Below are 26,601 nucleotides of genomic sequence, written 5' to 3'. Positions count from 1 at the left end.
CTGAACAGCTTGCATGAGGACTTGGGATGTATCCTTCTCCCAAACACAATAAACTGCAGTCTTCTCTTCTTGTTCTGCTATGTGCATATGCAGGCTACTGTGAGGGGCTTGTGTTCTGGTTTGTTTGGGCTTGTTTTGTTTTGTTTTGTTTTTAACTTACATGCAACAGGGGATACTCTTTAAAGAGCCTGCACTCAGCTCCCACTTTTCTACTCAAGTGTAGACATACCTGTTCTTTTCAGTTCCATTTTAAAAAAATATTTTCTAGGGTGTTTACTCAGAAAGAAAAGACTAGAACCTTTGGTTCATACCTTTGGGCCACTCAGCTTAAGAAGCAATGAAGACACCTAGTGATTTCAGAGGTAGATGTTTAATGAGCTGGGAACGAAATGGAACTCGCCACCAGCACTGCATGGCCACAAGTTAGTTGGCCTTCAGCTTTCAGTTACTCACCAGCCACTCCAGCAGAACAGAACTTAAAAGGCTTAAAATATTACTGATTTCTCCTTGAAGAAGCTAGATGCTGCCTCCCGACAACTATACAGCACTTCCTTGTTTATCCTCAAGGTCTGAATTACAGCATTTAATTTTTTTGTAATCAAGTCACTGTGCTCAGTGAGGTGACCCTGACTGACCCGGAGAGCTCTTCTGTTCCTTGGACCAGCTCCAGCTACTGTCTGCAATGACTCTACATTTTGCTACTATCTCCCTCTTTCAGAATTCAACAAATCATCCAAAACAAGCAGGGCTGTGTCTCCACCACTCACCTCATGCCCGTCTGCTCAGGCTCTGCAGTATGTTGTTTACTCAGGAACTGTCATCCTCTGTCCAGCTTTTTTTCCCAGTGTCAGACTCTTGTCTCTTGATTCATGCTTTGGGCATTTCTGTTCTCTAGATTTTAGGATTTTTGTGGTGCTTATATTGTAATAAACTAAGGCTGTAAGGATACAAATTTCTAAATTAATGCTGTGGTTGATTTAGCAGGGTCCTGATCCTCTGAAGTCACTAAGAACATGGTAAAATTTCTAGCAACTTCCTCCTGTGTCAGATTAAAGACACAGGTGTATTTTCACTCCCTCCTTATCTGATGGAAATGTCAATTTACAGGCCTAGATTGCAGTTTCATTTCAAGATAACTAGTGAATTTACACCCCTATCAAATGCATTCTGTGACCAGGAGTGACATTTCACAGCAACCATTGAGCACCTGAATCAAAGCCCACCAGACTCACCCACCAGTAACTAGCCACAAGAGGTTTGGGACATTGTTTAGATGAACAACATCACAATATCCAGACAAAACTAAACACCTATACTCCATCAGAAGCAAAGCAATATTCTTCAAGCACAAGGTTACAACCAATTTGAGGTGCCCAACTCGCTGGGTATCAGCTGCATAGCTCTAGAGTGTGGGACTTTCCAAAAGTTTGAGTTCTCTTTACTTCTTACAAGGAGTTGCAAAGTTAAGAATTGGCAACTAGGCCAAAACACAAGCAACTTTTCCTCTGGAAGGCTTCAGGATGGCAGCTTTTTTTCAGACATCTCTTTATCTCCAGTAGTGCTTTCCCCTGTTTGGGCCCTCTCTGCCCAGCCCACCACGGCACCAGGGAACTTGGAAAACATTTTGCAGAGAATCGTACTTCAGAGTTTTTCTGGTTCCCTGATTTAGCTGTGAGAAGAAGGAGCAAATGTAAAGACATCCACCCACTCCAAGCACGTTAATTACAGGTGCTGAAAATCAGCCAGTAATGAAGGTAAGAAAGAAATCCAAAGCAGTAACAGCTGAACAATGTTCATTCTTTTAGGGTTTACCCACAGCAGAAAGAAATTAGTGCCTGAAGAGCTGAACAATGTTCATTCTCTGAAGGTTTACCCACACCTGCAAGTGTTTGCAGCACATTAGCCTTGGCTGTGGCTAATTTGAGCATATTAAAACCACGACTTTGGCAGCAGGTGTTCCTGTATCTATCATCCTGCCCTACCTGTCCTACAAACATACAGATTTTCAGCCTGTGCACATTTTATGTTTCATGCACAAGAAAAGAAAATGTTTGTTTGCACCCCTACAAGGACCAGTATATTACTCAAGACTACAGATGCTGGACAAAACCTTAAATAAAAAAAATAAAATAGGTCATTGAATACAGTCTCCCGATATTGCAGTGACATTCTTCCAAAGGATCTGTAAAAGACCCAGATTTCAGAAAAATCATCTTATTTCTGGTGTTAACCAGTCCAGCAGCCAAAGACCTGCCCGTGCAGAGCTGAATGCTAGCAGGCCAACTGAGGAGACACACTGGGACTTTATCCTCTTGCCCCCACAATGTGGTCATTCAGTTTTACTGTTACTTCATTAGTATGGAGACACATCAGACAACTTTTGGTTTTAGAGCTGCACAGTAACTGCAATTTTCCCAAGGTTCTACTCTACCCACTCATTCACTTTCACAAGACTATTACTTTCAGTAATGACAATAGGGACAACAATTATGAACTCATTTGTAGTTTGCATTTGGAATAATGTCATTACAAAAATGGGTAAATTGTCTGATATTCATTCAAAATGATGATGCATTCACAAGCCACTGTTGATTATGCCCAAAGCTCCATTTTGGAACTTTAAGCCCTTTGCCAGCAATTCTTCTTGTGACTCTTTCTTCAATACTTCATTCCTTTAATTATTATCCAACCTTTATTTTTTCCTTCAAGTAGTCAACTACTGAAGTGAGAGAACATGTAATACCTTTTATTAGAAAAACTGATACAGACAGAGCAACTTTTGGAGCACAGATAACAAACTCCTTCATGTGTTTGAGTGTTTTTTCCTCCATAAATCCAGCAAGATTAAAGATCCTATTTTTTCCCCTACACACACAAAATTTACATGAAGCAAAGTACCCAAAAGCCAGTGCTTTTTTTTTTTTTTTCTTCAATAAAAGGGGGAAAAAAACCTGCTCTACTTCTACTATTAGAAAGTCTTGTTTAAAAAAGTTTTCTTCTAAATTAATCTTATTTTCAGAAAACTTATTTATGCTTCAAAAAGGAGTTTTCTTAAGTTGAAAAGTGTTTAGTTTAGATGAAAACAGTATCGGAAAGATTTTCATTTGCAGCAACATTCAAGGAGTCACAATTTTCCAGCTACCAAATAATGATTAAAAAAAAACCAACAGTCTGAGGATTTTGTTTTCCTATTTAATAAGTAGACATTTTTCAGTGGAAAATTTCTGAAGATGAAACATCTTCGGCAACTAAATCACTGTCTTTATGGTCCAGCACTTCACCCTTTTCCATGAGGGCATAACACTGCCCCCTGAATACCCAGGGTTGTCAATGATTTATTAGGATTATTACCATTTTTATAAGTTCATAATTGCTTTGAGAACAACTTATTGTTGAATTTTTAGATAATTCTTAAAATCCTTTCACTACAGAAAGAAATAGTAGAAACAAACCTTTTAATTTTTTATATATATGCAATATTCCATTCAGTAGAGTATCTGGCCATCTAATGGCACACATTATAATAATATTTTTTTTGAGGTAGGAAATTTTCATTGTCTTCCCTGTGGAGACTGAGAATTGGGAACAAAAGCTTAGCTCCAGTTACATTCTAATTCATTTTAAATACCAAATGTTAGCTACAACACAGTCACCCAAAGCTCCAGGTAAGATTAATGGGTGGGAACGTTTTCCCCTCCCCTGGGGCCAAATTCCCTTCTCCCTGGTAATGTCTTGCTCTGTTTAAGAGACAAACCTCTTAAGATCACTGTCCTTTCCCAAATGCTGTTCAGGGAGTAAATGGCATATGATTTAAGTAGGATGAGTCTTAACTAAATGATATAGGGGGGGAAGAAGAGGAAAAATAAAGACTTTTTCAGTGAGATGACTGGTAGTGTCTCTTACATGCCTGATAAGACCTTGGTGGTCAGTACTTGCTAATTTGTTAAATGAAAAGTACTACACAGGGCCTTTATCATTATTATTACTAAAAAGAAAATCTCGGGATATATTACTATTTTTTAATAGGAGTTTATCACATAAAGCAGTGAGTTTTCAGACCCCTGCTTGGGAAAGCTTATTACCTTATCACTTATCCTGCTTGTCCTTAAGCAATAGGTTGCTGCTGCCTTTGAGTTAAGGTTTGCTGGTGTGGGATGGTGTTTTGAACCAAGGACTTCCACAGCTTCTGTAAACATCACCTGCAGGGACTGGGAGCACAAAGTGTTTTTTCAACGCACAAGGACAGGATCGGGTTTCAGGCGGGCACAGAAGCTCAGCTAGGAGCCTAGGGAACCTTTGTCCTTGTGACTTAACAGCTCATCCACAAGCCAAGTGATCCAGGCAACACAAGGGATCAGCACACAGCCACACCTTCAGCTCTCTGCATTCCCATGGGAAAAAAAACACTAGCTGGATACACAGGGAGAGGATTGCCACAGACAGGGTCAAGCTCCCCACCAGCACCAAGGAACCCAAGCACTTTGACGGGCTGAGGGCAGCTCACAGGAGCTGAGAAGTTGGGCTTCATCTTAACTTGTAAACTTATTTAAGAGAATACTAAAGGCTGCAAGGAAAGCCTTCCAAAGGAACTGCTACCCCAGACATCTTTAAATCATCTCCCAGAGCAGGGATACAAGCACTGCTGTGCTGGGAGCAGTTTACACCACTGGAGCCTTGGGCACCTAGGTGCTTTAGGCCATGGAATTTATTTCCACATCTATCTATAGAAACAGCATTTTGTATGTCTGCTCCTCACACCCTCTGCTAAATATAAAGTGGCATGGCAAAACTCAGCTCTGTAAAAGGCAGGATTGGTTTATTGTTTCTTTGGAGCAATAGCCTAGGTTCATTATAGATTAAATTCACCCTGCAAGGAAGAGATTGCTACAGAGCATAAGAAGATTTGCAAACTTCATCATTCCTTTCCTGGCTTCAGTCTGTGGGCTTCTTGTGCGAACGGCTGCTTCCCTAAGGATATGGGCATCTAGGCATCTTCTTTACCAACTGACATCAGAAAACCTTATTTCCCAAAGTCCCCAGATGCTCAGCAAAGCTGCAGCCCTCTGAGCCTTGTGATACTTAAAATTTGATGCTTCCTGCTGAAAAAGAAAAAAATGTATCCATTTGAGGAGGATGTTGCTGCCTGCGCCCCAGAGACGCTGGATTCAAGAGGTTAGAGCCTGACATTAGGCCTGCACGAGTTAATTTAAAAATAATAATTTTTTTTCTGCTCTCCTTCCAGTTGTCTTCATTCAGACAAATATGCTGAAATCACAAAACCAGCTTTAACCAGAAGACAGTATATGAGTTCAGCATATTTTCTGCATAAAAGATGCAATTTGTATGGAAATGACCTATTTTCTTGAACAGGCAGCTATATATCACACAAAGTTTCACTGTAGCATTTATGCAAAAGAGATTGGGAAGCACTTTCCCATAAGGTGCTTATTTCCTCCAGATGAAATTATAAGGCAAAGCATAATCAAGAAGCCTAAATGAAATATTTCACTAATATCACATATTTTAAGCCATCGGGTGTTTGTTTTGATTCCCGTGATTATTTCTTGTTTGCCTTCTGCCTCAGAGGAAGCAAAGGACTTGGAAAGAAAGGTTCCATTCTCCCCCTTCGCTTTGCTAATCCCATCATGGATTGCAAAGGCTGGTCAGTGGCAGGATGACAGAGCCACACTGCTCCAACAGCCATCACTGGGTGGCACTGGGGACAGAAGGACATTCCTCCACAGAGGCACCAACCCCAAGCACCCTGTGCCCATCCTGGCAGGCGGCAGCCAAAACCATCAGGACAAACCCCACATTCCCATCACCTACAGTAATTCCAGCACACCACCTGTGGCAATGGAGTGTCCAGCCATCCCTTCAGGGCTGAGGACTCAGGGAATGCTGCCAGAGATCATTCCTGTGCAGCTTTTCCTTCCTTCCCAGGGCGGCGCGTGCCTGGTGCGTTATTCCAGGGGCTGAGCCGCTTCCAGCTCAAATCAGGGGCAAAACTCACCACAGCACAAAACCAAAGCCCTCACCTCAGGAAGGTCTGATTGATAGAAAGCTGCCATAACCACAGAATACATAACTAGTAAGCAGTTTTTAGGCTCACTTTTATTACAAAATTACAATTTTAGTTCATAGTTGCACAGCTACAAGACTGTTTTGATGTCAGCACTTACTGAAACACTCTGGTCTGACTCAACCCCACTGAAGGCAAGTGCAAGATTCATACTGATAGGAATGGGTTTCCAGCTGAGAAATTCTTGGAGCTTATCATGAATTAAGGTATAGCTTGTTCTGATGATGAAGCAAAACTATTTGAAATCAATTATAACACAGAAGACACATCCTGAACTGGACATTCACCGAGTTCAGATTACAGCCAAGTATCCTAACCCAAAATGGAAATCCATACATCAGCAAGTCAGAGTAATAAGACTTCAGATAACTTACTCTGGAGCAGGAAATTAATCTTTTTTTTCCTCTGTTCAGAAGCCATTAGCATTAGCTGGAACACTAACAGCAAACTGGAACAATTCCTAGCATGGTTATTTCAGCAGGGAAACCCTGGGAGCTTGACAGAGCTTCCCAAAGCAGTCAGCAATCACCTTCCCTTGCCTTTAAAACCAGCCCTAAGTCATTTTGGTCACCACTTAATTTCACAAATGTAGAGCAGCTGTGGAGCAGCTAATAACTTACTCAGGTCCTCTGGAATAGTAAAAACCTTCCAGGTTTGTGCTCAACCTCTAAGCAACACTCCTTTCTACATAGAAAAGATAACTTAAGACATCTGGGCCCATGTGATATTAACGGAAGCAGCTTTTTGTTGAGTTGCCATGGAAAGGACACACTGTTGAAATGTTATTTCCCATAGTTGCATGACTATTTATATAGAGAAATATAAATTTCTATACATGTATACATATCTGTAGTTACACATATTATACATTGTAGGCATATACATACTTACATATCTACACACAGTGTTATATACACAGATTTGTATATACATATATATATATATAAATACAGACATACACACAAATGCACTCACAGCTTGCTTCTTTTTAGCCAGCCAGTTATACATTCTCCCTCCCCCATGGAGCCAAGATGATCTGAGTTGCTCTGCTGAACTTCCCACAGTTGCCTTTCCATCCCAAATGAAATATAATCCTCATTATTCTGCCATTCTGGTTCCTGACAAACTTGGCAACCTTTCTGAATGACTTGGGATGCAGCAGTTTCTGCACTGCCTCTACTAACTATCTACTATCCTAGGAGATGCAACACGCTGCTGAGGTGTCCAAAATGCTCGTCTGTCTGAGAAGTGCCTCCACTGACCTACATTAAGAATGTAGGTCTCAATGCATCTACTTTTAGCTCCATAACCAAAATGTCCCCAGTTTTATTTTAATAACAGTCCAAAGCAAGCCACAGACCTGAATCTCCTGGAACTTTCCAAAAACCAACTTCTACACTTCAACATGAAAGCATATATATACACATGTATACACACATAGACACACAGTGTGTATGTAAATCCTGTACATTCTTGGTTCCAGCGTTTCCATTTCAAACATGAGCCACCCTCTTCCAGCAGCCGTAATGACATGGGAGGCAGTTACTCCTGCCTTGAGTTAACAGCACCTCATTCTAGGCTGCTGCAAACGGACCATCTCCTCCTTCTCCCTGATGCACACCTGTCAAGAGATCCACCTTACCAGTCTCTTGTGCTCTGAAGGCTGAAACAGACTTTGGCTGGCTTGTAGGGGCTGGCAAAGCACAAGGCATGTCATCCCACCACGGCTAACCTCGGGAGGCTGCTTAGGCAGTGGAGGGACAGGAAGGCAATCCAGCTGGTACAGCTTACAGACTGAAGTCTTGAGGTGCAAAACACCACTCTCTAGAAAAACCCAACAGAGATAACTGTGTTTGCAATTGGTCTCCACTTCAGGCCCACGGTCGATGTGCAAACCCAGGTGCTCGAACTTGCTGCCAGCCAAATGACTACCCGTGCATGCAGACAGGTAAAAGCCATGTTGAGAATGCCAGCAACCTGCAAGCTGGCTGAGAATTTGGGCCAAAAGCAGGGAAAACAGGATTCTGTGAGTTGTTTGTTTACCTGCTCTAAAAAGAGAGGTTTCAACAAGAATTGCATGTTGTTATTGACTGGCTCTGACCCAGCCAGATGCTGAACGTCCAGGTGCTGTTTGCACTGTTAGCCTTGGCACAGCTCCCACTTGCCACAGCTTAACCCTTCTCCCAGCCATGCCAATGCCATTCCTCCCAGCATCACTGCCTGTAGTATCATGGCCCCTCATTGCTCACAGGAGCAATATATATATATATATACACATACATTAGATCCATCCACATTTCTGACTGTGTCAGTTTAAAACGAAAGGGGAGAATTAAACTCAAAGGGAACAATGACTGACTCTGCCTTAATTAGTGCCTTTAGTTATTCTCAGTGAGGGCTGCAGAACAAGGAGGCAATAGCTGTGACTTGCCCTTTCTTTAAAGAAAACACTAACACAAACTGGATCTAAAAAATACCTTTACTTGCCATATTTCTTTTCTTGCCAATACTATCCACTTTCCAAAGCGGCCAGGTTTTTGGTCACTGCAAGAAAACATAACAGAAGTGATGCCACAAGAAATGATGCTCTCTGATTAAGAAGAATTCATTAGCTACACATCTTTCTCAGCAGGGTTTTCACGCAGACTGATCAGATGTGCCCTCATATGGCAGTTTAACAACACCAGAGAAACTCTGAGTGAGTTTTCCAAAGAGCAGAGGTAAACTTTTAAAAATGGCCAACATCCATTACTGACATCCAGTTTTTTAAAGTTCATTTCTCACAGAAAGACTCCAACATGATTTGTCTAAGTGCTCAGCACTCCCCTGCTCCCTGGGCACACAGGACCAGTGCCTCCAGTGGTGCAACACCCCAGATCCCTGATTGCTCAGGGCAGGAGCAAATGGTGGAGCAGATTAGGTACCTGGCCACATCTGACCCCATAATCTCACTACTGGGAATTCCTTACATCTTCCTTTGAGTCCTGGGCACTCTCAGGAATGAGAGGACACATCACAGTGAACACATTTCAGCTCTAAGCCTGAGTGACAATTCCTGTGCTCCTTTGAGCATAGCTCTTTCATTCTCCAAAGAAAAGAAAAGAAAGAAGTAAATTTGAAAATCTTGTTAAAAAGTATTCTTTGATGAGAATTTTCACGCTGCAATGTTTTCCTCTCTCAAGTCATACTCTGAACACCATCAAACCAAACAATAATGGGGGAAAAAACCCACAACAACCAACCTACTAATTAGCCTTGATTGCCAAAGCCTTGGAATTCAATGGCAGACTTTCAGTTCAATGATTATTCAGATAATGGACATATATATATATATATACACAAAGATATAAATATATATATACACACACATATACTTTGAGACCAAATACAAAACCAAAGGTTTGTGAAGCTTTCTGGAAAACCCATCTCAGTTCAGGACAGTGTTGTGATAGATTGAATTAATTTTATAGAAGCACAGTCAGAAAAATCTTAATAAATACATTCTCACAATTCTTTAACATCTAAACCAGCTACTCTCTCCAGAAAAGCAAAGGAAAGCTGAGGGAAGTAAAAAAAAACCCCCACATTTTCCCATAATCTGTATGCTAATGGCACTATAACATTTGGGGAAAGTTGCTAACTTGAGACAGGAGAAAGACTCCTAAACTTTCTGGGTTTTGTTTGGTTGGTTGTGGGTTTTTTTGGTATTACTGCTACAGGAGCTGCCATCAGCAATGGTAACAAGTCCCACCACCAGCAGATGGGATGGCAGTGCCACCACAGCACGTTTCAGGTCTCTGCCAACCCAACAGTGATTTATCACAATTCAGGAACTCCTGACTGAAATTAGTCAATCCCTACTGCAAAATCATGTTCCTACAGAGAACCTCCCTTAGTGGCCCCGTGCCACAACAGTCCAAACTGCCCTGCCAGGGACAGGAATATTCTGCCGCAGTTAGTGACACCTCTTTGAATTCCTAAAGTCAGGGAGATCTGACCCTTGGCTAAGCTAAAACAATTCTCCAGAAGTCATCAAATATATAGGATATTCTTGAGAGATTTATAAAATTCTACTAGAAAAATACAGTTGTTAAAAAAAAGTAAATGGACAGTGAAGATTCAGGATGTGACATACGACTGAGTTATCAGTATTTCATATTGTGCTAAACCCTCTACTATCCTCCATTCTTTTTAAGGCACCCAACATCTTAGTATTGCATATACATACATGTTCATAATGTCTGAAAATAGCCCCACACTTCAGATTAACAACATTAATTTTCAAAAATACAAAGACTGATGCAACATCCAATATGCAGAGACTACCCAGGCCGGCTGTGGGATGGGGAATTCCCACAGCAATGCCTGTGGCTCTGGTCCTCCAAGCCTTCTCCTGTCATTTTTCCACAGAAATGAGCCACCTGACAGTGTGCTGAAAAACACCACAATATCAACCAAATTAACAGAGAAAACGCCACCACCAGGGAGGCTTTCCAAACAATTTCCCAGGGATCAAAGGTAACCTACAGCATTCCATCCCAGTAGCCTTCTGGGGAACACCATGTGCAGCAAAGCAAATGCTTTCATCAGCAAGCCCCCAGGCTCCTCCAAACAACCTAAACATAAGTAAAGTAGAAGTACATAATTCCAAAAGTGGGAAACTATGAAACAAAACTCAAAAAAATGATATAAAACAGAGTTGTCAGTGCCTGTTAATGTTCTTTTAAAGAAAAAGATAATACTACTAAAGCATTTCCAAGAATTTGTGATGGTTACATTACTAATCTTGTTGGCTACCTATGACAATAGGTCTAAACTCTGGTACTAATTTTCACATTTCTAGAATCCACTGAGACACATTCATATTTGTCTTTATGTAGGTGATCCTATTTTAAAATAAAAAGCACTTAAGTCTGCTTGGGTAATTGGTGAATGAGGTCAATCAGAGAAATTACTAAAGTGACAGCAAAATTGTTTTCTCGCTACTGTTCCCTGTTTTATTCTGAAATAATCACTTGGAGCACTTGTCTCAAAAGACTTGAATCCACTTAATATGTTGTAATTTTCTGAGATCAGACTTTGCTCTTCATTTGAGTTTGTTGATTAAAACTGAGCAGCAACGTGGTATTTAATCATGGGCTTCGAGGGAGCAGAATTAGGCTTCCAAACCATCCCCACACGAGGGTTTGTTCCAAGCACATTCCACTTTTTCCACTAAATCAAAGAGGCTTCAAATTGGAGCCTAGCTACCTTTGCCAGAACAAACCAGAATTTTTTTTCAAGAAGTGCCAAAAAATATGTATTTCCACTCACATCAGCATTACAAAGTCTTAAAAATAGCATATTTTTGTACAAAGAGCTGTTAGTATGAAGAAGTTGTGAAACTACTTATCAGGTGAATTTAGTCTACATTTCTCCCATGGAAACAACTGGGTTGCACTGTATAAGCCACACATAAATTCGCTGTGAAACTCAGTTACAAGGAAGTCAGATTTAGAAGCAAGCCTTGGAAAACTGAGACACTAGGAATATGCAATGCACAGCAGCCTGATTTCCAAGCATACATAAATCCACCTTGTAAAAGCAAATGCCTTTGGAAGAAGAACAACTCTGGAACGAGTTCACACCTAAGTGACTGGAGCATGGCCAGAAGTCGTATTCTTTGGTTGAGTAATGTAGATAAGCAAAGAACTTCCAAACTTCCTGCCAAATTCTGCACACTGTTTTCACCTGAACATGTCTGCTATACCTAATGCCAATTTATCGTGTCTTATTTGTGTCAAGTTCATGTGAAGTGGGTACTTGACCAAGGCAGAAGGGGCACAGCACTCATGAGCTACTGCTTGCACCTTAGTGCTCCAGAAATGCAGAGTGTTGCACGTTGACCTTTTCTAGAGATCTTTCTGTCCTGTTGCTGAACAAGTTTAGGCCAGGAAAACATGTTGACCATATCTGCCCACTTCTAGCTTAAAACCAGATCAGCTGCAACCACATGATCAAACGTGGTTTTGTCTGGAAAGGTCTCTGACAAAACCCTGAGTTACCACAGCTTAGGTCACGGCCACTGAACCTCAACACGAATGACCTGTCTGAAATATTCTTCTAACCAGAGGCAACACGTTCAGAGAGGGATTCCTTTCCAGAATTCAGATTATCATTCATACCACCAAAATTAACATCTTTCTCTCACTATTGGCAGGGTCAAGAGATCCATGAAGCAATTTCCAAGTCTCAAACAAATCCTTTAACCCAGGCAGAATATGGTGGTAACACCAATGACAGTATCCAGGAAATAGGAAAGAGCACCAATAATTAAGCACCATTATTATTAATCTTGCTGATTTCCTGTCTGCAGTCATTACCAGCTACAACTGGGACTTACCTGGACTTCTTTTTCTTTTCCAACCTGTTGGAAGAATTTTGAATATAGTCCATGAGTTAATAAAAAAACCCCACATGATGAAAGATTTACTGCCAGGTTCTGGGCACGGCCACAGGCTGAACTGCTGGAGCTGATACCAGATACTTGTACAATAAGGAAATAAGCTAAAAATATATCTATTTATTTAAATTAGTATCCCATCAAACAGCTCTAATATAAATGCAGATCATTTGACTTTATTGGATTCCTTCCCAAGATCATTAATGCTACCAATAATACTGCTGATAATGATATAATTATCATTAATACTCCCTATTAATTAGGAGTAACCCAGATTGAAGCATGAGAAGAGTTGCCCGTCACAGATGAGAGATGATGGATCCACTTTTGTTTCCTGCAGTGGAAAGTAATGCTGCCACCCACTCAGCCTCAGCTCAGCACAATGAAATAGCAAAACAGAAATCATCATAACACACATCAGATATCACAGCTAAATACTGTCACCACTTCCAGAGTGAATCATCCCCAAATGATTCCAGTACACAAGGAAGTTTCCTACACAAGTAAAGAAAAATAACTCAACGTAAGCCAAAAATTATCTCTTTTAATACAAAAAAAAAGTTTTCCATTCTCATTGAACAAATTTATTTCCACTGAATAAATAGATTTCCCCACCATTCGCGGGTGAGGTTACTACCTATAGTTATGTTGGAATTCTCTTGCCTTTCTGCAGTTTAATTAAAATATAAACAGCATTTGCAACTGGCTTTACTATATTTGGATACAAGTATGAACACTTGGGGGTTTGATGACATTGCCAAATGTATACAGCACCACTCTCACTAGGGGTTGTACTTTAACCTGATGTACACAGCTCCACGCAGTTACTTGCACGTCGCCTTATCAATGTAATTATTATGATGATCACAAGAAGGATCTGGCCTTTGCACTTTGATGTTTATTACTTTCAACACGTGCATGCTCTTCTGCTATCCATTTGGAGAAATAAAAATCAAATGAACAAATCGCGACAGATTAGAGCTGAAGGCAGTAGTAACAAACATTACCAACTCAACAGAGGACTCTGGGAATTCCAAATGCATAATATTTTTTTACCAATGTTACGGAGCTGATTTGGAGCTGTCCCTCCATCTCAAAACACACACACAGCTACTACCAAGGCTCAGGAGATTACTGCTGTCACACCCAGATGCCTCTCCACAACAGAGTGACCAAAAAAACCCCAAAACCTGCATAAACATACTCGTTGAAGCTATGAAGAGCAACGCTTGGGGTGAAAACAAGCATTTATGGGTTTGTCTCCACACCTTGTGCTGGCTGGAATCAAGTCGTTGCCCAAGAGGAAGGAAGGGTTTGCTGGGTCTGAGGTGACACCGCGCCGGGCGTGTGCTCCGGCCACCCCTGCCCTGCTCCACACAGGAGACAGGGACCCTTAGACCCCGAAAAACAACCAGAAGAGTTGCCCTGGGGACACCTTTGTGACACAGCGGGGAAGAACAACCACGATTCACAGAATGGTTCGGGTTGGAGGGGACCTGAAAGATCGCCTAACCCAGCTCCCAGTTCAGCTGGATCAATTCCCGTTACTGCTGTTCTGTTAAGACAAATCGCATGTATAGACATATTCAATATTTCTGTATAAAACTCTGAATTTCAAAGTCTTTAGGGAAGCGCCTGGGAGACACAGCGCCTGGCTACGGGCTCTCCCCTTCGCCGACCCGCCTGCCCCGGTATAAGGCGCCCGGGGGATACATTCAGCAGGGCGGGCGGGGGCTGGGAGCGGGTCCGGGAGCGGGTCCAGGCCGGGATGAGGCCGGGATGGGGCCGGGATGGGGCCGGGATGGGATCAGCCCGGGCCCGGCCTCCCCGCGCTCCCACCGCCAGCGCTGGGGCTGCAGCGCCACCTGGCGGGCAAGCGGAGCCTCGCGCTGCCGGCGCGGCCCGGGGACAAGAGGCGGCGGGGACACGGTACCGGCGGGGACACGGTACCGGCGGGGACACGGTACCGGCGGGGACAAGATACCAACCGGGACAAGATACCAGCCGGGACCTCCCCGGGAAGGGCAATCCGATCGTCTTTGGTCACGCCCCAGTGCCAGCGGGGAGCAGACGGGCACGCGGGGCAGCAGGGGGAAGGCCGGGTGAGCGGAACCCTCGGGATCCCTTTTCCAGCTCGCTTCACCCTTTCCCAAAATGGAACTGCTCTTTAATTTCCTCCTTCCACTGCTCACTTCGCAGTTGCTGCGAGCACCAGAGCCGTCCCCAGCAAAGGCTCCTGCAGGAACCGCCACCCCGGGACGTGGTCTTAATTTTGCAGCCCGTTTCTGAAATACACCGGGAACTGCCCCAAAGGTCAGTGCGACGTGGGAACGCAGATTGTAAACCGGATTTGTGAAAGTCCTGGGTGGTATCTTGGCAAGAGAAGCTGTACAGGGTTTTTCTCTGTTAAACATCACAGTGCATTGAACTGTTATTAGTAAAATAGCTCTCAAGGTTAAGGGGGGGGAAGCAAATCTCAGTAGGAGGAAGCTTCAGTTTCAGGTTCAAGCTTCGTATTCCTATATATATATATATGGTCTTTATATATATATATATATATATATGCATTTTTTTTCAAAACGTTTTATTAGGAAAGCTATACCAGACGCATCACTGTACAATGATTAAACATTACCTTTACAATTTATATTCACTTGAAATTACAGAATAAATATATGCACATTGTTGAACCTTGGTGTGTGTGTGTGCGTGTGCGTGTAGGTATGTATGAGAGAAAACGTTAAAAGTGCTTCCTACAAAGCTGTTAGTGATAGGTGCCCAGTAGTTTTTGTTGTTGTTTTCCTCCTCCCTTTTCTGTGTATTTGCATGTGGCTTTTATTGGGAAAGTGCGGATGTCCTCCAAAGAACCATGGCATCATGATGAAGTGTCACTGAGCATCCCCTAGGTGTGTGCGCCACGTGGTGACATCTTTTGGGCTGCTGGGCTCTGGGTGGCTTCCCTCAGCCCACGGGATTCCGCGCAGCTCCCGCCCCCGCGCAAGGCGGGAGCAGGGTCCCACTGGCCGCGGAGGGGCCGGGCTGGCAGCAGGGGTGGCGGTGAGGGCGAGTGTGCGTGCGAGGGAGGGAGAGAGACAAGAGTGAGACATTCGAGCAAGACCCTCCTCTCCCTTCCCTCTTGCAGTTTCCAGGCATGCAGCAAACTGCGCTCGTTTGCTTCTTTGCATTATTATTATTATTATTATTTTTTTAAATAAATGTACAGAATCTGTGCCGTGATGGGCAAGAAGAAAGCAAGCCACGAAATGCCACCTTCCCTCCCCTCCCCTCCAAGGGAAAATATAAAGGAAGTTTACTGCAACAGAAATGGAAAATAAATACGAAAAGGAAACAAACAAACAAAAAAAAAGACACACATAGAACTTACTTAATCAGGATCAATGCAAAGACCCCCGATAATAATAATAATAATAAGAATAATAATATACCTTAGACATGGCACAGTCAAAGTCTCAGTTTCGGTATAAAAAATAATGATTGATTAACATCTGCTGGCAAAAGTCTGCGAAGGCACTTCATCGATCACTGGTCTGAGAGCGGCCCTTCCCCGCAGCGCACATCTGGCGGGGAGAGCACACAGCTGCATCCTCTGCTCGCGGGCGGCGGGGCCGGGGCGGGCGGCGGGGCGGCGGTCAGAACCGGTACGTGGTCTTCTCCAGGACTTCGAGGTAATCCGGCTTGGTTTGGAGTTTGGCCCTTAACTCGAGGTATTCGCTTGTGGGGGTTTGGTGGTCTGAGAAGCCCTTGCCGGCCGCGAAGAGAAGGGTTTCTTTCAGCCTGGCGTCCTGCTGGAGGTCCGGGTATTGCATGCCAGGGGGGTGGACGTGCAGTTCCTTCAACTTGGGCACGGTGCCGTACAGGCAGTCCACGAAGCCCACGGCGCAGGGCGGGGGGCGGTCGCGGTCCCGGGGGGCACCTCCCGCCGCCGCCGCCGCCCCCCCGACCCCGAGCACGCCGGCCCCCGCCGCCAGCCCTCCGCCCGCGGGGTGCTGGGGGTGGACGGCCACGATGGTGTTGAGCTGCGAGCTGGAGACGGCCAGGCTCCACTCCTGCTCCTTCTCCAGCAAGGTGCGGTAGTTGCTGCCCGGCTCCTGCGCGGCGGCGGCCGCTGCGAAGCGATCGCCGGGGCCCCGCAGCAGCTCGGCCGCCTCCCCCCCGCCGCTGCCCGCCGCCTCCTCCTCCTCCTCCCGCGGCTTGTAGATGGGGTTGTTGCACATCTGGGTCACCGGGTGCGGGATGTAGTCGTAGACGTGGCCCGCCGGAGGTGCCTTCTCCGGGGAGCGCTCGCCCCCGGCTCCCCCGCCGCCCCCCTCGCCGCCCCCTTCCTCGCAGAGCCGCGGGCAGCGCAGCGGGACCCCCCCCAGCTCGACCGCCTCTCCCCGCGGCCCGCGGAACGGCAGCTTCCTCCGCCGCCGGCGCAGCACGAAAGCGAACAGCCCGGCGGCCACCAGGACGGCGGAGAAGAAAAGAACCAGGAGGCTGAGGATGAGGACGGAGAGCGGGACGGCGGGCGACGGCGGGAGCTCGTAGGCGGCGGGGCCGGTGGCGGCGGGGGGCGGCGGGGCGGCGGGCGGCGAGGCGGCGGCGGGAGGGCGGAGGGCGGCGGGGCAGAGGGCCGCCAGCTCCAGGGAGCGGAGGTCTCTGCGGGCCAAGCGCTCGGGGCTGGCACACAGCACCTCGCCCACCACGCTGACCGAGCTGAGGGCCTCCAGCCACTGCTTGAGCGGCACCAGCTCGCAGGTGCAGTCCCAAGGGTTGAGCTTCAGGTCGATCTGGACGATGGCGTGAAGGTGCTCCAGCACCCCGGCCACCGGCAGCGCCAAGAAGTGGTTGTTGCGCAGGTTGAGGCGGGCCAGGGAGGTGCCGGCGAAGGCGTCGGTGGGCAGGGTGCGGAGCAGGTTGTCGTTGAGGAAGAGCAGCTTCAGGTTGGGCATGAGGCTGAAGGCTGCCGGCTGGATTTCCCTGATCAGGTTGTACTCGAAGTACAGGTAATGCAAACTCTGCAGGCCCCGGAACATGCCCGGCGTGAGCCGCTCGATGTCGTTGCCGTTCAGGTAGAGGCTCTTGAGATTGGGCAGGTTGATGAAAGCTCCGTCCTGCACGTAGGAGATCCGGTTGTTCCCCAGGTGTAAGAGATCCAAAGAGGAAAAATTCCAGAAATCGGAGCGGTAGATTTTCTGGATCAAATTCCCGCTCAGATACAGCTTCTTGGCATTCAAGGGCCTGGGCAGGAGCTCAGAGATGTTGTGAAACCCTCGCTCCTTGCAGTTGACCGTCAGGCCCAGGTCGTTGATGTGCAAACTGCAAGAGCACCCGGTAGGGCAGATGATGGGGATGGGGGGCCGGGTCTGGTAGGCAGCCACGGGCGGTTGGTTCGGCCCCGGGTACAGGCCCCGGGATGTGGGGGGAGGCCGGGGCGCCCTGGGCTGCTTGGTGGGTTTGGGCTGCTTGTTGGATGTTTTGTACTCAACAGAGGAGGCGGTGAAATGGAAGGAGGACAGCATGGAGGAAGGCTTTGTAGGCCATGCGTTCTCCTTGCTGGACGACAGCTGAGGGATGCCCAAACTGGCTTCCACCTCGGAGTCAGACAGCATGGGGCAGAGCTTACTTCTTTTGATTTCCCGCAGGTCCTTCCCGTGGAAGTGGAAGGGGGTCTCGCAGGTGATGTCCCCCACCAAGGCGGTGTAGGGGATGCGCTCCAGCCAGCTCTTCAGCTGCACGATCTCACACGTACAGTTCCACGGGTTCTCCTCCAGCTGGATCTCCATCAGGCTCCTGCCAATATGGTCCAACATCCCGCGGTACGAAAGGACTTTGAGCCGGTTCCCGCGCAAGTCCAAGTGGGTTAAGGACACAGACTTAAATAAGTTGGTGGGAAGCATGGGGATAAGATTGTCATTTAGGATAAGGACCCTCAATTTACTTAGGTTTCGAAATGCCCCACTTTCAATCCGTTTAATGACATTGTAATCTGCCTGCAGATATTCCAGACTTTCCAAGCCCAGGAAAGTGTCGTTTCTGAAAATGTCCAATTTGTTTTCGTGCAAATACAACCTCTTCAGAACTCGGAGCCCGTTAAAAGCCCCTGTCTGAATGTCCTGCAGTGCATTGTTCCCAAGGTTAATAGACACAGCATTGTTCAAGTGAAGAAAACTGTTGGTGTACAATTTCCTCATGGAATTCCTCTGCAGATAAAGTTTAAAAGGTCTCGACCACGACTCTGTTATCTGACTAATATTTATAAATCCCTTGTTGTCACAATGTATATGGAAAAGGCTCTCCTTCACTTCACAGTAACATGGATCAAAGCAGGGCTCATCAAGTTCCTCCGAGTCCTCTATTAAGGGAATGGGTGTAGTCCATGCTAGAGCAATTGTGCTTAGAAGAATTATCCACAACATCCTTCCTTTATGAAGTGTCTCTGCCGTGGAAGGTTTCATCATTTGTTGATGTTTACAAAACTGCAACAGGAAGAAAAATGCAGATTTCAGTACTTCTGTCCTGCCCCACTCCTTTTGCTAAGCCCCTACCTGCTAGACTTGTTAGGCTCCTGGAAAGTTCAGCAGCTGTTGGACTGATGTTCACAACCAACTCTAGGGGTGTCGGATGGGCGAGCCCTGCCCTGGTTTATACTTGGGAGATGTTAGAAGGTTTAATCACGCGATACCAGCCTCCTCTTCCCCCCATTTGGTAAATGCCACCTATAAAGAGGACAGCACATGCAGACCACACAGTGACATGAGCACACAGGCTGAACGTGTTGCATCTTTACGTGGTTTCCACTGTAGGACCCATGTTTAGAACTACAAGTATTTTGTACTTGTTTGCAATTTCAGCTTTGTAGCCATCTGAGCCTGCTTGGACTATGGGGGGAAATACCAGTGGTAGATTTCTCCAGTGTCGCACTACATCCTTCATACATGCAAACTCCCAAAGTTATTGAATCTCAGTCCTTGGATCTCTCTCCCTCCCAGCTCAATATATTCCATACCCAAGTTCAAAGGAATGTGCAAGGTTTGCTGATGTCCCTGCAAAACGGTTCCCTTCAGAAACCCCCACAGCAGCTTGAACATAGTAAATGGTTAACAACCCTGATTTAAAATAAAATCTCCCCCTTTCAAACACACCGATGAATTAATGCAACTGGTATATTATCAGATAAATACATACCACATATTAGTAATTTTAGCTGATTAAAGCATTTAGAGATAATTAATCTTTCTAAAGCACATGCCCATGCGATCAGATCTAAAAGGAAGTGACAGCTGAAGAGGCACCTAGGATTGAAACGCTCAGCCTGCCTTGGATTAGGGTATTTTGCACCCCCAGGACCAAGCAGGAGACCTGGTTAGAAAGCTGAAAGTGCAAGAAAAAAAAAAATACCTTGACACTTACCAGCCGATAAATTATCTATCCTACTATATACGCTTCCGAATGAAGACACCATTCTTCTCCAATCAGATGAAAATAATACTGTACTAATGAGATGCAGCTCCTTCAACATATGGTTTCACCCTTCCTTTCACCAGATATTTTAAATCTATGGGCACAGAGAAGAGCTAGGGATGGTAATAATAACGGTGGTGATGCAGCCTTCCTTGAATCTCTGAAATGCCCATTAGAATTAGTCGGAGCGATCGTTGCTTTTTAGTCTTAATCTTTCCATAGAAAAGGTCCTTTCTGCCTTCCTCGTGCAAGAACTAGAAAATTTTGCCCCCCATCCACAAACTTAAGAGCAGAAAGACGCATTTAGGGGAGAGAAATGCCAGAGGAACAGAAATCCTTAGGATCAACTTGCAAATGAAACCCTCCCCTGTGGGAAAGAGGAGATGGTTGAAAGCATGAGAAGAGAAATACCCTCTGCAATTAAAACCAGCATCTAATTGGGAAGAAGGGAGAGAAATCAGAGCTATATCGCAGTATCAGTCTCTCTGTCTCCTTTGCAAAATATTAGCCACTTAAGTTCTTTCTCTTCTGCAAGGGCTGTAATTAAAAAAAAAGAAAAGAAAAATAACGAGGATTATTATAGCTCTTTTTGGGAGGGGGGGGTGTCTTTGACCCTAGGCGGAAACAAAAGGATCCAGAAAGGTTGTACTTACCGGTTTGCAGGAGAGGTTTTAGCACATCGTTACCAAAAAAAAAAAAAACAGGGGAAGGGGAAAAAAAAAAAAGGCTCGAGTTTAAAGATTGCTGGTTTCTCTCTGTCTCTCCCACTCTGTGTCTCTCTCCCTCTCTCTCTACTCCTGCTGAAGCTGAGGCAAAAGGCAAAAAAAAAAAAAAAAAAAAAAAAAAAGGCAAAAAAAAAAAAAAGAAGCAAGCCTGAGACGTGCTGGGAATGCAATGAGCCCCTCAATGATCTTCTTTAGGATGCAGAGCTGCTGTTTGGCACACTCAATGGAGGAGGGAGGGAGCAGAGGGGCTGCTGCAGGCTCCAGCGCCGCCGCCTTCCGCGGGCCCCGGCAGCGCGGAGCGGCAGGGCTGGGGCGCGGCGGCGGAGCTCGGGCTCCGCTCCTTCGCCCTGGGTGTGCGTGTGTGTGTGTGTGCGTGCGTGTGTGTGTGTGTGTGCGGTGTTGTTGTTGCCCTGGATCAGGCTTTTCCACGTCATGAAAATGAGCTTCAAGAAGGGGAACAAACGAAGGGGGCGCGCTTGGCACCAGGTCGGGGCCGCGCATTTGGGAAGCCCTGACTATACATTTTTATTTTTTTCCCCTGCCTATTTTTTTTTTTCTTCTTTTTTTTTTTTTCAAGAGGGAGGGAGGGAGGGGGGGTGGTTGGCAGAGAGGAGAGGAAGTGGGAAACGAGCAGATGGGGGAGGAAAATAAAAAAGAAAAAAAAAAAAGAAGAAAAAAAAAAAGGCAGGAAGAATCAGAGAGGAAAAAGCCGCCCGAATGGGTCACAATTTGCACACCCCCCTCCCCACCTTTCTAAACAAAAAAAGAAAGAAAAAAAAAAGAAAAAAAGCTCAACTCTGGAGGAAATCAAAGCTGCTCTGCAGGCTCCAGCCGAGCGGCGGGGGCTGCGGAGGAGGGCACCCCGGCGGGCCCCGAAGAGGGGCAGCGATGTCCCGGCTGCCCCCCCGCCCTCGTCCCTCCGTCCTCCCTGTCTCCTTCCTCCCTCCTGTCCCGGTGCCGCGGCTCCAGCCTCGCAGCCTCTCCAGGATCCAGCAGCCTCCCGCCCGCCGCGGAGCCAAAGCCAAAATCCTCGGGGGAGAGACCCGGCACCTTTCGCATCCTTCCACCCGGCGCGTTCGTCAGCGCGGAATGTGCGCGGAGGGGCCGCGCCCGCGGAGGGCAGCGCCGCCGGCTGGTATCTGCCCTCCCGGGAGCCGCAAGGCAAGGTAACCGGGCTGCGCGGGGGGCGGCGGATCCGCGGAGAGAGGGGCTCAGCGGGAGCTTCCGCGGGTTCGCCCGTGGCTGAAAGTTGGCGGGCGAGATGCGCCGTGGGGGAACTCGGGGGGGAGACGCGGGCAGGGCAGGGAGGTGCCCCCCGAGATGCGGCTGGCATCCCAGCCGTCCGCACATGTCCGCACCCGCGCAAGCCTGCGGACACACGCACATCACCAAGTGCGCGTAACGCATCCCCGGGCACGCAGATGCGCGCATCTCCACGCATAGCGGGGCCCAGGGGCTGCGTGCCCCGCGGGAGGTGGGTGACCCCGCGGAACATCCTCCGCAGCACCGCCGGGACACCCCGCGGAACCCTCCGCGCGTCCCCGCGCCTTCTACCCAACTCCCCGCACGCCCGGGGTGACTCGGCCGGGAGGAGACTTAACTGGAACCGCGGCTCGGGAGCAAAAAGTTGGCGGGCAAAGCTGTAGGTGCGGGAGGGAGAGCCCGAGGGTGCCCGCGGCATCCTGCCCCCTCCGCCGCGCTCTCCGCGGGCAGGGGCGCTGCCTCCGCGCCCGCGGACATGCATCATCTTTCCCAGCCTCTGAAGCTCTCCTTCACCCGTGCAATATGGACGCACCGCTCCCTCCTAATTAAACTGCCGCATCATTCATTTCCTGACGCGGGAGCAACATGGGGGGCCGGCAGGCAGCGTGCACCTGGCACCCCCCTTCCATGAAATAGTAAAAAAAGGGGGGGAGGCGGAGAAAAAGGGCGAAAGGGGAAATCGTAACAGTTTGTTCTTGTAACGAGCTCGCACAGAGGCTCTGGCAGCGACTCAGAGGAACGATCTACGCACACGCACCCCCCCCTTGCACCCCACTGTGTTCCGGGGTGCGGGGCGCAGCTGCCCCCCGATGCGGGGCCGCGGGGCGGGGCGGGGAGGATGCAGCCATCCTGCCCTGACCTTGCCCTGCCGCTCCTCCCGGCAGGCAACTTTCCGAAATGCCACCCCTCGTCATGCTTTTCAGGGCTCCTGCCTCCGAGTTTTGCAGATGGGCTGGGGAAAGGAGGAGGGAGGGCTGCGGGTGGGAGGGGGAGTTGGAAGGGAGAGGGGGCGGGGGGAGGCTGGGAGGGGATGGCCCTGGAATGCAAATCAGCCATGGCTGCGGGGCTCCTGGGGGATGGCGGCGGGACCCCCGCCCGCAGGCAGGGCCGGCTGCAGGTCCCAAGGGACCCCTGTGCCCACTGCCCGGCTGTGCCTCGGGGCTACCCCGCGGGGTGTCCTAGGGGGGCAGAAAGGGGAACTCCCCTCACCTCCCTGTGTGCCTCCTACACGAGGAGATCTCAACTCGCCCTGCGTTTGGCCAGGTGGAAGGCCTGTGTCCCCTCGTCCCCCAGCCGGGAGATGGGGGTCACCCCGGGCGGTGCCCCCACCTCTCCCTCCAGCCCAAGCAGCTCCGGGCTGTTTCTGCCTCTGCTCCTTTCGCCGACACAACCTGCTGAGAACAGGAGCTGTGTGAGAGTGATTGGCAGGAGCCCTGGCTAAGGGTATGGCAGACTGATGTAACCAAGATTAGGACGTCACTCGGTTATTAATAATAATCATTATTATTGGCAAGTGAGCTATTTCCTTGCAAAGCCCTGTCCTGGAGCCCTGGAGCCAGGGAAGCTGCATGTCACCAGAGCGGGAGGCGGCAGGTGCCCTCCCGGCTGCCTCTTTCCAGCCTCAGCTGTGATTACCGAAATGCACCTTTCCCCCCGTGGCAGCCTCGTGAAAATAAGGGGGAGAGAGATGCCACGGATAACTTTTGTGACAAATTAGAAAAGGATCCTCGAAGAAGCACTGCACCTTTCCCAAAGTGTGGGCACAGCATTATGTTTGCACGGGAGGTGACTGTTCCCCCACTGCAGCCACCGAGCGCGGTCGTTTAATGCCTCGTTCAGTCTGCAGTGTCAACCAGCCCCTTCCCTTTCCTACACAAGTGGCAATGGTTGAGAGAAAGAGGGAGTTTTCTGCTCAAGGCTGTCCAGAAAGAAATATTTTGATCTTTAATAGTCTCTTCTGTCTCAAGCAATCTATGGTAAGGGCAAAAGCAATAAATAGCACAAGGGCAAGGGAAACTCTCTTGTAATTATTATAGATGGGAGCTGCTTCCTGGCTTGCTCTGTTTTGTGGAGGCAAGGGAGTAGTTTAGAGGTTCTGGATCTGAGGACTGAGGGGTTTCAGATGCAGCCAGTGCCTGGGCTCCAGCTGTGTTTGTGCCAAAAGCCCTGGCCAGGCCAGCTCCTGCTGTGCCCTCACACCCAGCTCACTGGCAGCAAGGTGGGGGGATCACCTCCCACTTGCACTAAAAGCTGCCATGGATGGGGGCAGGTCAACATGAGGGAACCCCCGTGTGGGAACGGGAGCAGAGAGGCACAAGCAGGCTGTGGTGCTGATTAATCTGTGACACAAAAGCCACATGTCCTCCTGTGGGAGAGCAGCCATCAGGGTGCTCCCTGGAGAGATGCTCCTGTGCCCCTGCTGGGGTGCAGAGCAAGGCCCGTGGCTGGGGAGGGCTTCCTGGGGGGAACCCTGCCCTTGAGGGCCTTGTCAATGTAACGTGGACATCCCTCAGTTAGAAGGAAAGGCCAGAGTGCTGGGATATGGAAAACACAGTGCTGTAACTCCTCAGCAGGCAGAGTGGTCGTGGGCAGGAGCGTTCCTGACTGCACAGGCTGTGAGAGGCAGATGTCTGGGAACACCATTTGTCTGCCTGGGCTGGGTTCAAAGCTGAGCTTGGCTTAAAATTCCTTCACTGCTCATGGTGATGCCTCATGGGATTTCCATTTGGCTGGTGTGTTCTGATAAATATATTTAAAATTGAGATTATTGTTCCCACCCCTGATTTTTTTTTTTAAAAAAAAACACCTTTCAAATATTCCTGGTTTTGTACAATATAAATAGTTCAAACTGAGACATTTTAGTGGTTTTGAGAATGTCGATAGAGGAAAATCAGAATAGATTCTTCTCTGAGTAGCAGTTACTGAAGCAGTTCATGAAGATTAACTTCTTTTTCCCCTCTCTGTTATTTAGTTCACATCAAGTAGACAAAGAAACAAAATTATGAGGTGGAATTTGCCTACAATCACTCTTTGGAAGATAATATTTCTGTTAAAATCCCAGCTGTATTTTCCTTACAGTGTTTTAGGGACCACGACCTCTCTTGCTATGGTATCAACAGTTCAGACTCCTATCCAGGGGATCCGAGTTTGATGCAGAGGGCTGTCCTGGCCCCCTCAAGTCAATGCAAAGGTTTCATTGACTGCTGGAGGATGAGATTTGGACTATGAGAGCTCAGACCAGGGCTCAGTCCTTCTTTTGACTTCCAGGGGAGCTGCAGGAGGCCCTAAGGTACCTTCAGCCTGTTGCTGGTTGCTCAGCTGAAGGCTGGTAGCCTTTTCTCCATACAGTCCTGGGATTTGACATGCCACATCTAAGTATGGGCACAAATTATTTGAAATGCATAAGCATCACTGAATACACATGAAATGGAGGAAATGTTAGCATTTTAAACTGGGCTGTTCCAGCTGGAATACTTTGGGCTGGAGAGCTTCTTATGTCAAACTGATGCTCCTGACTTCAATTGTTCCTGTAAGTCACCTCATTATCAGTTATATATTATCCTACAGAATAGCTGTTGATCTTTCCCGAGGAAGTTATATCCACTCTTAACCAATGCATTATTTTTAGATGAAGTTAAGAAATAACAAAGCATCACTTTATATTATCATGGACTACTTGTAGTGTAAAAGTCCTTAGCTACTTTAAACCCAGTAGGACACTGAGGCTGTACAGAAGCTCCAGCCATGCTCTCAGTAACAACTCATATGTAATTGGTTTTTACTCATGGGATTTTTTTCAGCACAGAAAATTTTGCCCAGTGTTAGATGAAATGTGTAAATATTAAAAAGAAAGGAGGAAAGAACTAATGGGTAGTATTAAAATAGAACAGGAAATACGAGCAGAGCATTGAGCTCAGTATTTCTAAAGGACTGCTAATAAAAAATAGAGAAAAATAGGCAAAATATGAGGGAGTTTTTAATGGACAAAATTGACAGTTCTGTTATCCTCACCGATTCCTGACATTTCAAGATTTTTATCTAATGATTCAACAGCCTTAAATATTTTCTTCTAGTAAACCAGGCACAGCTATAGCTTTTTTCACACCTCAGGCACGTAAAGCTGCTTTTTCTTTTTTTTCTTTTCTTTTCTTTTTTTTTTTTTCCCCTGAATGTGCTGCTATTTATTACAGCCAGTGTCAAAAAATTTCGCACTCCACTTATATATGAGCTTCTCTTTGGCCTTTATTAGAATGATCTACAGCCATGGTTAGGCATGCACAACTTCCTTTGGCAGCAGCCAGAATTTCAGGCGTGGATCAAAGGTAGAATAATTCCCTTAGGGTGAGCTCTTCTCGTCTGAACTAGAGAGTTATGAGCTCGGCTTCAGTCAGAGAGGGGCTTCTTCAGCTCTCCCCATACTTCACATGGGCACTTTTGCAGCCATTCAGCCTCATCCTCCTTCACAACAATGTACTGCATCTTTTTTAGGCTTTTGTTGTGGTTTTTTTTTCAGTGGAGAGACATACTTTAAGCTGGTAGCACAAGTGCAGGTTCTGATGTCCTAAATGAGGCTGAATACAGACCATGCAAAGGAAGGACATGGCCTTGGAAAAGTGTTTCTAAAT

The 26,601-nt window shown here is 47.0% G+C and overlaps 1 protein-coding gene across 4 annotated transcripts; it reads right to left on the bottom strand.

Moving 5' to 3' along the window:
* Positions 1 to 6,111: 6,111 nt before the first annotated feature.
* Positions 6,112 to 22,340, bottom strand: SLITRK3 (SLIT and NTRK like family member 3). 4 transcript variants are annotated; one of them, XM_051626272.1, is made up of 4 exons: positions 22,315 to 22,340; positions 19,938 to 20,082; positions 15,971 to 19,003; positions 6,112 to 8,626 (listed from the first exon to the last, which is right to left on the bottom strand). In XM_051626272.1, exon 3 carries the CDS (start codon positions 18,983 to 18,985, stop codon positions 16,175 to 16,177), a length of 2,811 nt encoding a protein of 936 aa, XP_051482232.1. In that variant the 5' UTR covers positions 18,986 to 19,003; positions 19,938 to 20,082; positions 22,315 to 22,340; the 3' UTR covers positions 6,112 to 8,626; positions 15,971 to 16,174. The 4 variants fall into 4 exon arrangements, with proteins under 4 accessions (XP_051482232.1, XP_051482233.1, XP_051482230.1 ...); XM_051626273.1 differs by lacking the exon at positions 19,938 to 20,082 and having other exon boundaries at positions 22,315 to 22,338; XM_051626270.1 differs by lacking the exons at positions 19,938 to 20,082; positions 22,315 to 22,340 and adding an exon at positions 20,642 to 20,799.
* Positions 22,341 to 26,601: the final 4,261 nt, after the last annotated feature.

The sequence above is a fragment of the Apus apus genome, chromosome 8 (genome assembly GCF_020740795.1).
Source record: "Apus apus isolate bApuApu2 chromosome 8, bApuApu2.pri.cur, whole genome shotgun sequence".
In the NCBI taxonomy this organism is placed as follows: Eukaryota; Metazoa; Chordata; class Aves; order Apodiformes; family Apodidae; genus Apus; species Apus apus.
Note: the sequence above shows the minus strand (reverse complement) of the source record. Positions and strands in the feature narration are given on the sequence as shown.